This window comes from Biomphalaria glabrata, chromosome 7, assembly GCF_947242115.1.
Source record: "Biomphalaria glabrata chromosome 7, xgBioGlab47.1, whole genome shotgun sequence".
NCBI classification, from domain to species: Eukaryota; Metazoa; Mollusca; class Gastropoda; family Planorbidae; genus Biomphalaria; species Biomphalaria glabrata.
Genome location: NC_074717.1, coordinates 14350747 through 14363900, shown reverse-complemented (window position 1 = coordinate 14363900; position 13154 = coordinate 14350747). Strand labels below are relative to the sequence as shown.

Sequence of the window (13154 nt, the reverse complement as noted above, 5' to 3'; positions counted from 1 at the left end):
TGAAAGTCTCAATCTAAGCTCCTGTGTAGTGTCGAGTTGAAAGTTTTTTGTTTTTATTATAAGTGACCTTTACCTAAATTATTGTTTTGTTTTTTGTAAATTTCCTAATTATACACTACAGACATGCAAAGACTTTTCTTAATGCTCAGAACACAGGTAAATTTAGTCTTAGTACTCTTAGTCAGTCTTAGTCTTACTTACTCTTACTAGTCTTAGATCTACTCAAATCTACTGACTAGCTAGAATCTAGATCTAACTACTAAGACCAAGATCTAGATCTAGTAAGTTAAAGTCTAAGTACTAGATCTATCATCATAATCATAATCACGATCATCTAAATCTAGATCTACTACTTAAACTTTAACTTACTCATTAACTTTAAGTACTTAATCTGGACCTATATTCTATATAAATAAACTATATTGTAACATCCCTATAATAATTCAGGACAGACTTAACTTTAATTTAATCTAGAAGAGATCTATATTTTTTATATATATTATATGGGACAGCTGTAATATGAATGATTTTGGTGTCAGAAAAAAAAAAGAAAATTGATAAATATTAATCAGAGTCTCTGCTCACTACATTCCCAATGTTTCACTGATACCAATTTCAAGACTAAACCGCTGCACAGAGTATCATGGCATCATTCTCGTTCGAAACACTGGCACCAGCTAGATCTAATCATGGTAAGGCTCAAGTACCTAAAATTTGTTAAGCTTCCCAGGTCCTATAACAGTGCAGACTGTGACAAAGATCACTCCTTGGTATATTGTAAGATCAATCCATTGCCTAATAAAATCCACCATACCAAACATAATGTAGCACCTCAGTCTGATTTAGCTAATGTGCTACCCTGATCTCCAGATGCAGTTTGCAAGACCTTTTGAGCACAACTACAAAAATGCTACTGGAAACACAGTTGCAGAAAAATGGGGACACCATCATTCAAAAGACTTTCCTGGACAAAGCTGAATAATTGGTATGACTCAAAATTAGTTATTAAATACTATCAGAACAAAGAGGAATGCACACATTACAGGCAAGCTGTAGTCCAATCAGCACAGTGAACTTACTCTAAAAGAAGCTAAAGAGACAGCATGGAACTTTGAAATGAATGCTCAGTCAGAGTATTCAACTTGCAGCCCAAACAGGTAACATTAGAGGGATGTATAACAGAATCAAAAAGTATCTCAGACTTTCCTAAAACAAGTCGACACCTCTTAAATTAATCTCTGTAGAAATCATCTCAGACAAGAGCAAATAAATGCACAGATGGGTCAAACACTACACTGAACTCTGTGCAAGAACAAGCTCAAGCTCTGCCTCAGTCATTGAAGCTATCATTGAACTAACCACAATGACAGCTAGATGAAGTACCGACCTTAGTAGAATTCAACAAAGCCATAGACAAGATGGCTGCTGGTAAAGCCCCTGGTTGCGATGGCATCCCACCAGATCTTCAGTACAAAACTACATTAATCCAACCTCTACACGAACAGCTCTGCTAATGTTGTCTAGAAGGTGCTGTGCCACAGGTTCTACAGAATGTGAAGATCATCACCTTTATAAAATCAAAGGTGACAGAAGCAACTGCAAGTTCCTCAAATTTGGCATGCTTCTGAAAGCAGTCCAACTTTTGAGCCAGATGGAGCTGTTACCACTGACAGGAAAAGGGGTGAATTCAAGCAACTGGTGCATAAACTAGAAAACTCTGGGCAGGAGGTGCTCATTATAACGTAAAATGTTTTGGATGTTCCTTCAGAGTTGAAGACAATCTACTTCCTAGTCCAAGCCTCCCGCAGCATGACGGGGATGGCAGCGGGCAGGGTATGAACCCGGGACTATCAAGACAACCAAATGACAGTCCAGTGCGCATACCACACGACCATTAGCCTTGGTTGGCTACCCACCTAAGAGAAGGAAAACTCTGAATCCAAACCTCTGCTGCCTTGCATCTGTACTCAAACATGAGAAAGACTTAGGAAGAGAACCATGAGGAAAAATCAGGAGCTGTTGACCCATAGGCAGCTACAACCTGACAGAACTTACGATGCTACCGATTCCAAATGGAATTTGCTGTTCCTTTGGACACATCAGCTGCTTGGAAAGGGGGAACTGCTGTGTTGGCTACATCATCCCAACCATAAATAATGCCCTGGCTTTTATCTCGTTTAGTTGGAGAAGACACTGCAGCTTCCTTTTGGTGTATAAGCTCTAAAAGAAAAGCATGTTAAGTGAAAAGTGTCTGTTTCTTTTATCAAAAAAACTAATGGCACCTTTACCCACATGACATATGGACGGAAATCTCTCTCCAGAATAGGGCTTTAAAGTCATATGAAAAATTGCTCTACGAGATGAGCCTATAGCTCTTCTATGACTGAAGGAAGCCAAGAAAATCTTCAAATAACACAAATGTATTATTATATTCATTATGTTATCTTATTGATCTTTTTATATTTTTTATGTTGAATCCATATTAATGATTTTATTATTAACTTCTATAGTTTAGATGCATCACAGACATCAATAGGCATGCTCCTTCACTATTCCAGCAGTTCAGAGGATTGAGCTCAGGTCAAGAAAGTTCAACAACAGAGTCATCCAGCTTAACACCTGGTGAAAGTGCCATCAAGTGTAAACTACAAAAAGCTTTTCCAAGTGCCACAGAGATACAAGTCTCTGATGTCTCTGGTGATTATTATTTGTTTACATATATATCAGGAAATAATATAATAGATGCTTCTTCTTCTATGTTCACATTATTATGTTATAATAGATGCTTCTTCTTCTATGTTCACATTATTATGTTTGAGGGTTCAGATGACTAATCTAATAACAGAGATGAAGTGTGCAGTAGTTTCTGCAGCTTTCCATACAGCTTTTCTTCTGTAGCTGTGTTTTGGAGACAGTGTCTTGTTTGGGTTCCTTGATAGACCTAAGAGCTTTAAAGGACATGGTTGTCATTGTCTGGTGATACTCGGAGCTTGGTGGTCTAGTGGTAGAGCACTTAGCCTCTGAACTGAGTTTGAATCTTGGATTTTGAATTTCTGGATTTTAGGATGCCTCTGATCCCACCCATCTCTATTGCGTACCTGACATTAGTTGGGGAAAGTAAAGCCCTTGGTTGTTGTGCTAGCCACAGGACACTTTCAGTAACCCTCAGTCATAGAAACAGATGACATTTATATCATGCATAGGTTTCCATTTCCTGTAGACTGTAAATGGCATCTTGCTGGATTCATCCAGTTGTGGACCTGGATAGGGCAATGACTGAAAGTGAATCCAGTCTCTGTTGGGTTACCTTGGATGAGTTTGTTGTTTTTTGTTATCTGAGGAAGGAACAGTGACATGGCAACCCAGTCCCAGGAGGCCGCCACAGCGCTCCACAAGAGGTTTGTTATCAAAATTGGTCATCCTTACAGTCTTGTGGCAGTTACAGAATAGGACTATAGCCAAATTTCCAGTGGTTGATGCAGACTTCAGTGGCTTACATTGAGTGAAGGATGTTATGGGGACCACTGTTGAACTTTCAGACAGGACTTGGGGCGAAGAGCACCCTATCCTTGTCTGTTGAATAAAATCTTGGATAAAATCCTTCTTGATGGTCTACGAGATAATGGAGCCATTGGTATCAAGGGTGACTGCAAAGCAAAAGCATTTTATTATTTGTGCAAAATAAACTTATCCCTTTGTTTTCGTCTTTAAAAATGAGGAATGTAACTTATTTTTAAAAGTCCTGTTTCGAAAATGTGGATGTATTTCGAAAGAGTTTATTATAAAGTCATAATAAAAAACATTGCAAGTTTATTAATAATACAAGCTTTTTAGTTTTCAACTATTACAAACCATCACCCTCGGCATGTCAATTTTTATTTTCAGTTTATTTAAGAATGCAATTTTTATTTTATTTATGTAGGTGGATGTGGTGCTATGTATCAAATAGCAATAGAATCTCCAGACTTTAAAGGTTTACCGAAAATTCAGCAACACAGATTGGTCAATCAGGTAGGCTTTGTTCTGCTCTATTGGAGGGATTGCTTTGTGTTGTTGACATTGACTTAATGGTCATTTGTTTAGGGCATAAATCAGAAACTATTTTTACAAACATACATGTTCGGGGCCACGAAAGACTTTTTAAAAAATTGTCATTATTATTTTAAAGTTATTTACCAGTAAATGTGAAAATGATTGATTTGGTGGCAAAAAAAATGGCCTTAGGAATTTAGTAAATTTTCAAAATTATGGGGAAAAAAATGTAAAAGCAAAATACGTGAATATGGAGAGCTGTGAATACTTGTTTTATACTGTAATGATTTTTATGTTACCATAAGTTTTTTGAAATACTTAGTAATACAAGTAGCATCCTCTTTTTTTTTTTGAAAGTTTATCAATATTTTTTAATGTCTGTTGTGTCAATAATTGTAATGTCTATATTTCTTTTTTTTTTTCTGCCAGGCTCTAGCTGAAGAGATTAAATCCATGCATGGACTGCAGTTGACTACTAAAGCACCAGACCAATAAAAATGAAATGTTAGAGCTCTGTTAGTTCTATATGTTGTTTCAGCCCTGTGTATGTGTGTGTGTGATACTCTTTATGAACAACCCAGATGTGTTACCTAAACTATTCATAAACTATTCATGTTGTGTTTGAAAACTTTGGTTTTTATTTCTCTATTATAATGGATTTCATTATTTAAAAATTATTTCTACACAGAATAAATTATATGTTCAGATTGAGCGATTAGTTCAGTATTCATTCTTACATTTAAAGTTCTGTTAACTGTGACAGTTTTAATAGAGATGATTTCTATAATGGGATTAGATATTAGTATTATTTCTCTTGCTTAGCTAATGTTGGGAAGATGAAATACAGCAGATTGTAAAGACCAATATGTAACATTTTGTTTGATGTTTTGTTCTCTCAATACTCTGTGATTTTTTATGTATTTGTTTGACATAATAAAACTATTACTATTTGTTTTGGCAAGGGACATAACTTTGTCACATTTATTGCAACATACCTAATTATGTTTCTTTCTTATTTAGCATTTTCACTGAATATTTTACAAATTTCAATACCATGTTGACTATTTATGTCCTACAATATACAGAAGGAAACATCTTTAAGTTATCTAGTTAGTCATTTCAAACAATCGATTTGCCTGCAAACCATTTTTTAAGAAAATCATAAATTGATTAATAAAATATGTACTTAATGATATTTTAAATTTTTCCGTTTTCTTTGTCAAGAGTTCTTTATTTGCCAAATATGAAACATTAATTTAATTTAAAGAAATAAATTTTTAGCCCTTCTATACAAACTAAACATTATTAATTCAAGTATTTGATAACTTCATCAATACTTTGTTAAAAAAATGTTAAGATAAAAGTTATGAAATAAATATTCTGAAATCATTTAAGTCATATAGTATAATTAGGTAATACCATAGTTTATTATCTGTTTTATATGAAGACAATATGTAGTCTATATTATAATAATATGGTACATACTGTCTAGTATATTTAGAAAGTATGTTATCTGTTATATAATACACTAAGGCAGTGATGCCCAACCTAATTCAACCTGAGGGCCATCTTAATTTCGGACACATAACCAAAAAGGTTCAAAAACGAACTGAAATTGGCCTGAAACTATTGGATTAAAGACTTACATTAATTATTGAGACAATAAAAGTTTATCTTTTTTGACACGTGGGAAAGTGGTTTAATTTCTCTACTTAATATGTGAGCAACATTGTATCTAGGTTTAGGCCTACCCCGACTTTTCTTATCGCTTTTTAGTAAATATTCCCATCAATCCTCCAATCTTTAGGCATAGTTAAAGAATCTTTTATTCGTGACTCAAATCAAGAATGCCGTCTTATTTGTTTCATGATGCCGTTATTTGTGTTGTTTTTTAAATAGCCACCATTTCTTTACAAAGCAAATATGGTGGTTTATTATCATGTTCCACAAGAAAGAAAAGATCCGTTCACTTTTCAAAGTACCATTTCATAAACGCACAATGTTATAATTTAATAGTGAAGGCACTAACGTAGGGAAAGATGCATTAAAATTTATTTTTTTTATGAAGGGGGGATTTTCAGCACTTTGTGTCGACGTTTCTGCGGGCCGAATAGAAACCACGTCGGCCCGCGGGCCGTATTGTGGATATCACTGCACTAGTATATCGTTATATTATTATAAAATGGTATATAGTTTATTAAGAAAGTCTACTGCATATTAAGATTGTACACAATGTATCTAAATTTTGATTATATATATATATATATATATATACACAGGGCTTTTTTTTTGTGTCGGTACGTACTAGTACTGCGCACCGGCACCTTTTAGAATAAAAAAATTACTTTTCTTGTATTTTAACGTATATTATTAATTTTTAGTAGTTAAAAGTTAGGCAATCAATCACTGAATACCGGCACCTATTTGTTCATTACAAAAAGCAATGTATGTGTGTAGGCCTATATATATATTATATATATATATATATATATATATATATATATATATATATATATATATATATATATATATCAATAACCAATATTTGTAAAAAGGTTCTCTCAATGAGAAAATGTTACTTTTCAGAGTAGTATAGTAGCTAATATAGATCTAGGTATTTTTTTAGCAGACCCTGAAGTACACGACCTGCTGTTTGTGTGTGCGCCTGCTAGCCCTATCTAAGTGCTAGGATGAATGGAAGCTCTATTTATTTATTTACACTAGACACCAACTGAACGTGACTTTGTCGATGATGGAGTGACTATAGCAAATACATATCTTACAAAGAAATATGTTTAGGAGACTGTTTATGAGGCACTTGAGTGACACATTGTCTGCTGCTGGCAAAATTTATCACATCCTTGCTCGGAAGATTTGCCTCGTTTTTAATTTACAAACACAATTTATTCTTTTGTACCAAAAAAAAAAAAATGACTAGGAAAAAAGAGATATTTTTATTTTCCTTTTGAAAAAAAAATCGTAAATCGTCTGCAGTCTAGTAAACGACGAAATATTGCAATTGTCTCCCCTTTATCAACGTCACTCTGTATCAGTCGAAATAGTTAAGTCTTAGACTACGATTAAAAAACATGTCCAGCGGTGGATGTCTATCAAAAGTTATCACCAGAGTTTATCAGGGGCAGTCAGGGAGTTCTGTGGAGACGGGCGTGACCAGAGTGAGAACTCCCAAGACAGTTTCAATGTAACATAACTCTAACCTTCTTGTTGAGATAGATCTACTTAGCCGTCTTAGCATTCAGCAAGACAACTGCTTTTTTCATGGCAAGGGGATAAATCTTGTAGGTTTATTTACGACAGAATTATTTCCCCTTAAATTTAAATTTTTAGCACCAAGATAACAATCGAGAAGAGATGGAACAGTAGAACTACAATGTCAGGTCAAACGGATGATCAGACTGCCTGTCCCAGAATGCCTTGTTTCTATTTTTAACACTACGCCTGCATCTAGTCGAAACATGATGAAAAAACAAACTTAAAAAGTGTATTGAGCATTTTGCAAACTGGCGCGAAGTCTTCTCAAAAGGGAAGAGGGCGCTCTACGTCCCAAGAGAAAGGGGTGGAGGCCTAAGCTCGTTAATCATTCATTAATTAATCATTGTAGTTATAAATGACATTGCCATTTTTAAAAAAATATTTTTAGAGACGTTGAGTAACCATAAGCTAGAATACAAGTCTTTGTGAAATATGGACATAAACTATACAGTCAAATAAAGTTTCCCTTTCAGATCTTGTGATCCATGGGGCAGATGATGTTAAGCTCATCTGTTTATTTGGCCAACGGTTAACGAGCAGGGTGTCATGTGGCCAGCATAACGACCAACCGCCTTTACTTTCCCCAACTAAAGTCAGGTACCCATTAGAGTTGGATGGACTCAGGTACACCCTCAAAATCCCGGAATTCAAAATCAGTCTTCACCGAGATTCGAACCCAGGACCCCAGGTTCGGAGGCCAAGCGCTTAACCACTCAGCCACAAACAGTCAAATAGATTTGTTTTACTTATACATAACGATACTATAACTAAACAAACCAGACATCGTTGATCTGATCTCTGCACTGACCTCTAGTGCCAATTAGATTTAGACTCCCGTCCATCCTTCGAGACAGATCATGTACCGAATACATTGGTTTAATATCTTTTCAATCGATCTTTAGTACCACAAGAAGTAGTCATGAAAACAAGGGGTGGGGGAGGGAGCTGGTCAGTTCGGACACGCTGTTCATGAATAAGTAACGAGTGGACTAAAGCTCCATAAGTAATTTGTGATTACAACTGGGCCACTCGTGTGATGGGATCCGGTCAAACATCCAAATTAATGACTCGATCTAGTTTGTCGAGATCACCAGAACGATAATAGGCCTACTATTTATTGACCATTTCAGGGCCAGTTTGTACTGAATACATGCATTGGTGTAAGTATGAACTGGTTATGATAGAGTCATTTCATACCTATACTGGAATTTCCCTCTATGCTATAAATCTGTAGGCCTACTAGCTGTATAGTCAGTTTGTAACGAATGGAATACATATGTATTTGCAATCGTATGATCTGTTTAGATATCTACATTAACATAAAACAAGACGTCGTTTTCTAGTTGATCGCTACATGAGATTAGTTTATAGCTTTCTTTACTGTCTATAATAATATCCGTTTGTACTGATATCCTTACCTATAAATCTATATTAAAAACCCATATGGGGACGGTTATTAAAAATAATAAGGAATTGTCTTCAAATCTGACGAGTGAAGTATTTCACATGACCACGCAAATCCAGAAGATGCAAGCTAAAAATCTATTGCCATATTACAAGATCTTCGGGGCTCGCAAAGACCTTCCTTCATGGAACAGTATCAGGGAAAAGAAAAAGAGGCAGACAGAGAAAGCGATGGGAGGACAACATAAAAGAATGGAAGGGTCTACCATTTCTAACTAAGGCAAAGGACAGAGAGGAATGGAGAAAGACCCTCGATGAATCTTGCATGGAGCCCCAACGGTCAACAGACTAAGGGATAGGTAAAGATAAAGTTAAATCCCAAACGAAGAGCTTATAGAGACAGGGTTACTACAGCGATTGGCCCCCACGATGACCAGCTAACTATTGTTAAAAAAAAACGCAAAGTAAAACTATATGGCCATATCACAAGTGTCGGGGCTTATAAAGACCTTCCTTCAGGGAACAGTACCAGGAAAAAAAAAGGGGCAGACAGAGCAAGCGATGGGAAGAAAACATAAAAGAATGGACGGCCTGCCATTGAAAGAGGCTCTATCCAAGGGAAAAAAACAACAACAGAGAAATGGAGATAGATGGTCGACATATCTTGTGTGGTGCCCCAACAGACTGAGGTTTAGGTGAAGGTGAAGAAAGGCTTGCAAGCGGGAAGAGCCGCTGACGTATATCTGTGTGAGAAAGATTGTGTAGATATAAAGCCAAATTTAAATTAATCTTTTATTATATAACTTTGAAAAATTGTAACAGTCAAACTAGTTCTCACAAAGTGGCCAATTAGCTAGTAATTCTTTTCCCAAAGATATGCATCAACTTTCAAATTTCTAGGAAAATCGTTAAAGCAGTTTTTGAGAACCCTGTCCGCCCAGGTTCCACCCATGAATTTACGAGCTGAATAGAGAAATTGTAAAAATATTTTGTTAAACTAGATCAGTGTTTGCCAAACTTTTCCTAAAACGGAGCACCTCCCATATTCTGAGTATTCAGTGTAACACTTTGCTTGTAGTTTGAAGAGATTAATTCACGTGGTGGCCTACGACTTAATTATTCCATAAGTTCGTGGAACATCTCTTCAGGTCTCGCGAGACACTTGGGTTTCGTTGAACACAGTTTGGGAAACACTGATCTAGGGACATCAAAAATGAATTTCTCGATTGATTCAAAATAATTGACGCAATGTCACTCATTATAATCTTTTGTTTTTAAAAAAGTATATTGTATAATTGACTTGTTTTGCTCGTGAATCATGTACGTGATTTTTATAAACCATTTCCACGGACTTCTGACAAAATGGCGGCTCAAGTTTGACTTGTTTTGTTCTTAACAAGAGGACACACGATGAAAAGAAAAGACAAGGGCAGATAATAACAGCTTGTAAATATCTATATTAATGATGATAGACGCATTACAAAGAAGAGACACAATTATCTCTGACCTCAGAATTAATAACAAAGAAACACAAGAGGAAACAACGAAAACAACGTGGGCAAAAGAGAAAAAGTTAATAGCGGAAATGGATTCTGGGGGAAAGTATTTGAATAAGAGGTTATGATTAATGCACGTTTCTGATTGGCTAAGCTGTACAAGAAAAAAGTTTCAAGGCTATTATTCTGTCCATACCAGAGCCAGCCTTTGGTGTAGCCTTCATTTCAATGTTTAAAAAAAATGTTAGCTTAATTGAGACTGGAAAATATGACTGAGTAATTTAAAGATCAAGTTTTCTAATCAGCGAGACTCTGTGATTTAATACAATGGTTGTATTTTCATTTCAAGAGGCAAAGTTTAAAAAAAAATAAAAGCAAACATAAAAATACTTTGAAAAACAAACAAAGCTTTTATAAAGTGTAACTTATACTCAGTTTAGATCAGTGATATACTAGCGTGCACCTACACCGTATAAATCTGTGTGATTAGAACTATTTTTACCAATTGTTTTTGTTTAGCTTTTAGCTTTCTCAATACTCTATGATCCTATCACTTCATTCATGTGTCTGGACCAGTTGTGAAAGGGGGAGGGAAGAAGGGGGGGGGGGGTATCTTGGGGAATGTTGACATGATCGTTTTTTTTTTGAATGCATACACAAATATTCAGGGCTCAAGAAAAAGTCTTCAACGGGACTATTTCAGTTTATACCACCACATCGTCAAGAACGATTTCTTTCCCTTGTTCAAGATAACAAACAAAATAATTAATTACCAACTGTTAATCAACTAATTAGTTATTTTTTTTTTTTAAATTGATTCGTGTGTTGCCAGACAAAAGAAATAATTCTGCAAAATTTCAGCTTAATTCGAGATTGGGTGTGGGAGAAATAACAAGTACAAACTTTTTACCAGACAGATGAGTAAGTTGATATAAGCTTTGTAAAAAAAAAGGCTTAAAGCAAAAAGACAACTTAAATAATTCATTATTGTATCATTCTGTTTGAATGTATGTCACTGGATGTATGTCACTGAATGTATGTATTGTCAAGTCTAGCAAAAAAAAATTTAGAGAATTTTTATGACACACAAAAAACTTCTTACTAATGAGCCGCTTGAAAAACAAAACATTTTAAGAAAATGTGTTCTTTACATAACATGTTCACAATAAGCACTTAAGCGCTTAAGGCTAATTGAGAACGTCCCCCGAGGTTTGTTGAAGTTAAGAACAAGTGTAAACGATCCAGTGAACAATGTGACTAACGTCCGTTTTGCCTTTCCTGTTCTCTTTTACTTGTGTAAAAAGTTTTTTAAAAAATTATTTAATTATTTACGGCTATTTTTTTTTCTTGTCTTTTTTTTTTCAATTTTGTAAGTCCACCATTAGCGACCTTGCAAAGCCAATTAACATTCCCTATTTAACTACCAGTCTCTATTATTATAATCTACACACAAAAGCATCCTTGTTTAAATTTTTGTAATTTTATTAAACAATCTTTTGGCCCTTGACCCAGTGATATTTTTTTTATACAGACATTATGAAATGAAATAATTCTCTGCCTCAATGTGTAGACTTAAAATATGTAATTAAGTTGTAATATGCTTTTCAAAGCGAAGGCACTTCAGAAAACAAGATGCCCGACCACAACAATGAACTAAAGCTGTCTTTTGTCTTTTGTGTATTGTTTCTTTACTGAAAAGCTCAGGGGGGATAAACTTGGGCAAAGTTTGATATCACTTGATGCCCCGAGCGGACCTCACCTCTCGCACATTGCTAGCTACGCCTCTGGTCCCTTGTTCTCTCTTTCCACATTGATATAACCTGTGGAAATATTTCGTAATTCTTTTTTTTTTTTTTTTGGCTATGTTTAAACATTTGAATATTGTAAAATATTTACATAACTTTATTTAGTTGGCTCTTTTCTCTTCAACGGGGACTATAATTACTCTGCTCATTTTTATTTTGTTGTAACAACATTCACATTTCCGTTTTTCAGCAACACATTTCCGTTTCTGCCAGTCCTCGCACATGAATTGTGAATATGGCAAGCAGGCAGCTTCCGCCATTTTGTTGTCTGCTGTTGACGTGGCTACTTCCTCTGCTCTGTCTAACCAGATCTTTTTTTTTTTTTTACTCGCCAGCCTGGCATTTTATTGTTATTTTTCATTACCAGAACAGATGACAGCAGGAGACAAGCCTTGACGAAATTATCTATGATAATTTTTGGTAATTTTCCCCGTGAAGAATAAATGAGAGATAAGTGAAGAATTATTTAGAATAAGGATTTAATGGCTAGACTGGACACATTCAAACAAAGACAAGGCCTTTGGTAGGAGAAACAAGAACAACATTAAAAATACTTTAAAAAATAAAACAATACCTCCTTAATTAGTGTTAGCAATTAGCAACTTAGTGAGCGATTGTTTATCTCTTAAATATATGAAGGCGTGGTGGATGGGCAGTACAGCTCTTGGCTTTTGAACCGGGGTTCGAATCCTAGTAAAGACTTGGATTTTAAATTCCGGGATTCTTGGGCACCTCTGGGTCCACCCAGCCCAAATGGGTACATGACAGTAGTTGAAGAAAGCAAAGGCGGTTGGTTGTTGTGCTGGCCACAAAAACAGATGACCTTTACATCATCTACCTTATAAATTGCAAGGTCTGAAAATGGGAACCCTTTTTATATATAAATATATAAATTTATATTCATTGTGAAAAGTGAAAGAATCAAATATAGCGGTAAAACATTATCTCAGAATGGAGTAGATCAAATATAACAATAGAACTAAATACTCAGGAGGAAAGTGTACTGGAAAGGGGGGGGGAAGAAACACAGAGAGATAGAGAGACAGAAAGAGACAGACAGAGAAAGAGGGAGAGAGAGAGAGAGAGAGAGAGAGAGAGAGAGAGAGAGAGAGAAGGTAGAAAGAAAGAAACCAAACTTAGAATG

The 13154-nt window shown here is 35.4% G+C and overlaps 1 protein-coding gene across 1 annotated transcript; it reads left to right on the top strand.

Annotated features, from left to right (window-relative positions):
- The first annotated feature begins 11 nt into the window (after positions 1 to 11).
- LOC106077343 (bolA-like protein 3) lies at positions 12 to 5227 on the top strand. Its single transcript, XM_013238111.2, has 4 exons — positions 12 to 156; positions 2511 to 2697; positions 3923 to 4011; positions 4462 to 5227. The coding sequence occupies exons 1-4, from the start codon at positions 124 to 126 to the stop codon at positions 4525 to 4527; spliced, it is 375 nt and encodes a 124-aa protein (XP_013093565.1). The 5' UTR covers positions 12 to 123; the 3' UTR covers positions 4528 to 5227.
- Positions 5228 to 13154: the final 7927 nt, after the last annotated feature.

Coding starts and splice junctions, on each gene's coding strand:
- LOC106077343 (XM_013238111.2), top strand. CDS start 124: ATGCAAAGACTTTTCTTAATGCTCAGAACACAG. Junction 157..2,510: donor TCTTAATGCTCAGAACACAG/GTAAATTTAGTC, acceptor TAACTTCTATAG/TTTAGATGCATCACAGACAT. Junction 4,012..4,461: donor AACACAGATTGGTCAATCAG/GTAGGCTTTGTT, acceptor TTTTTCTGCCAG/GCTCTAGCTGAAGAGATTAA.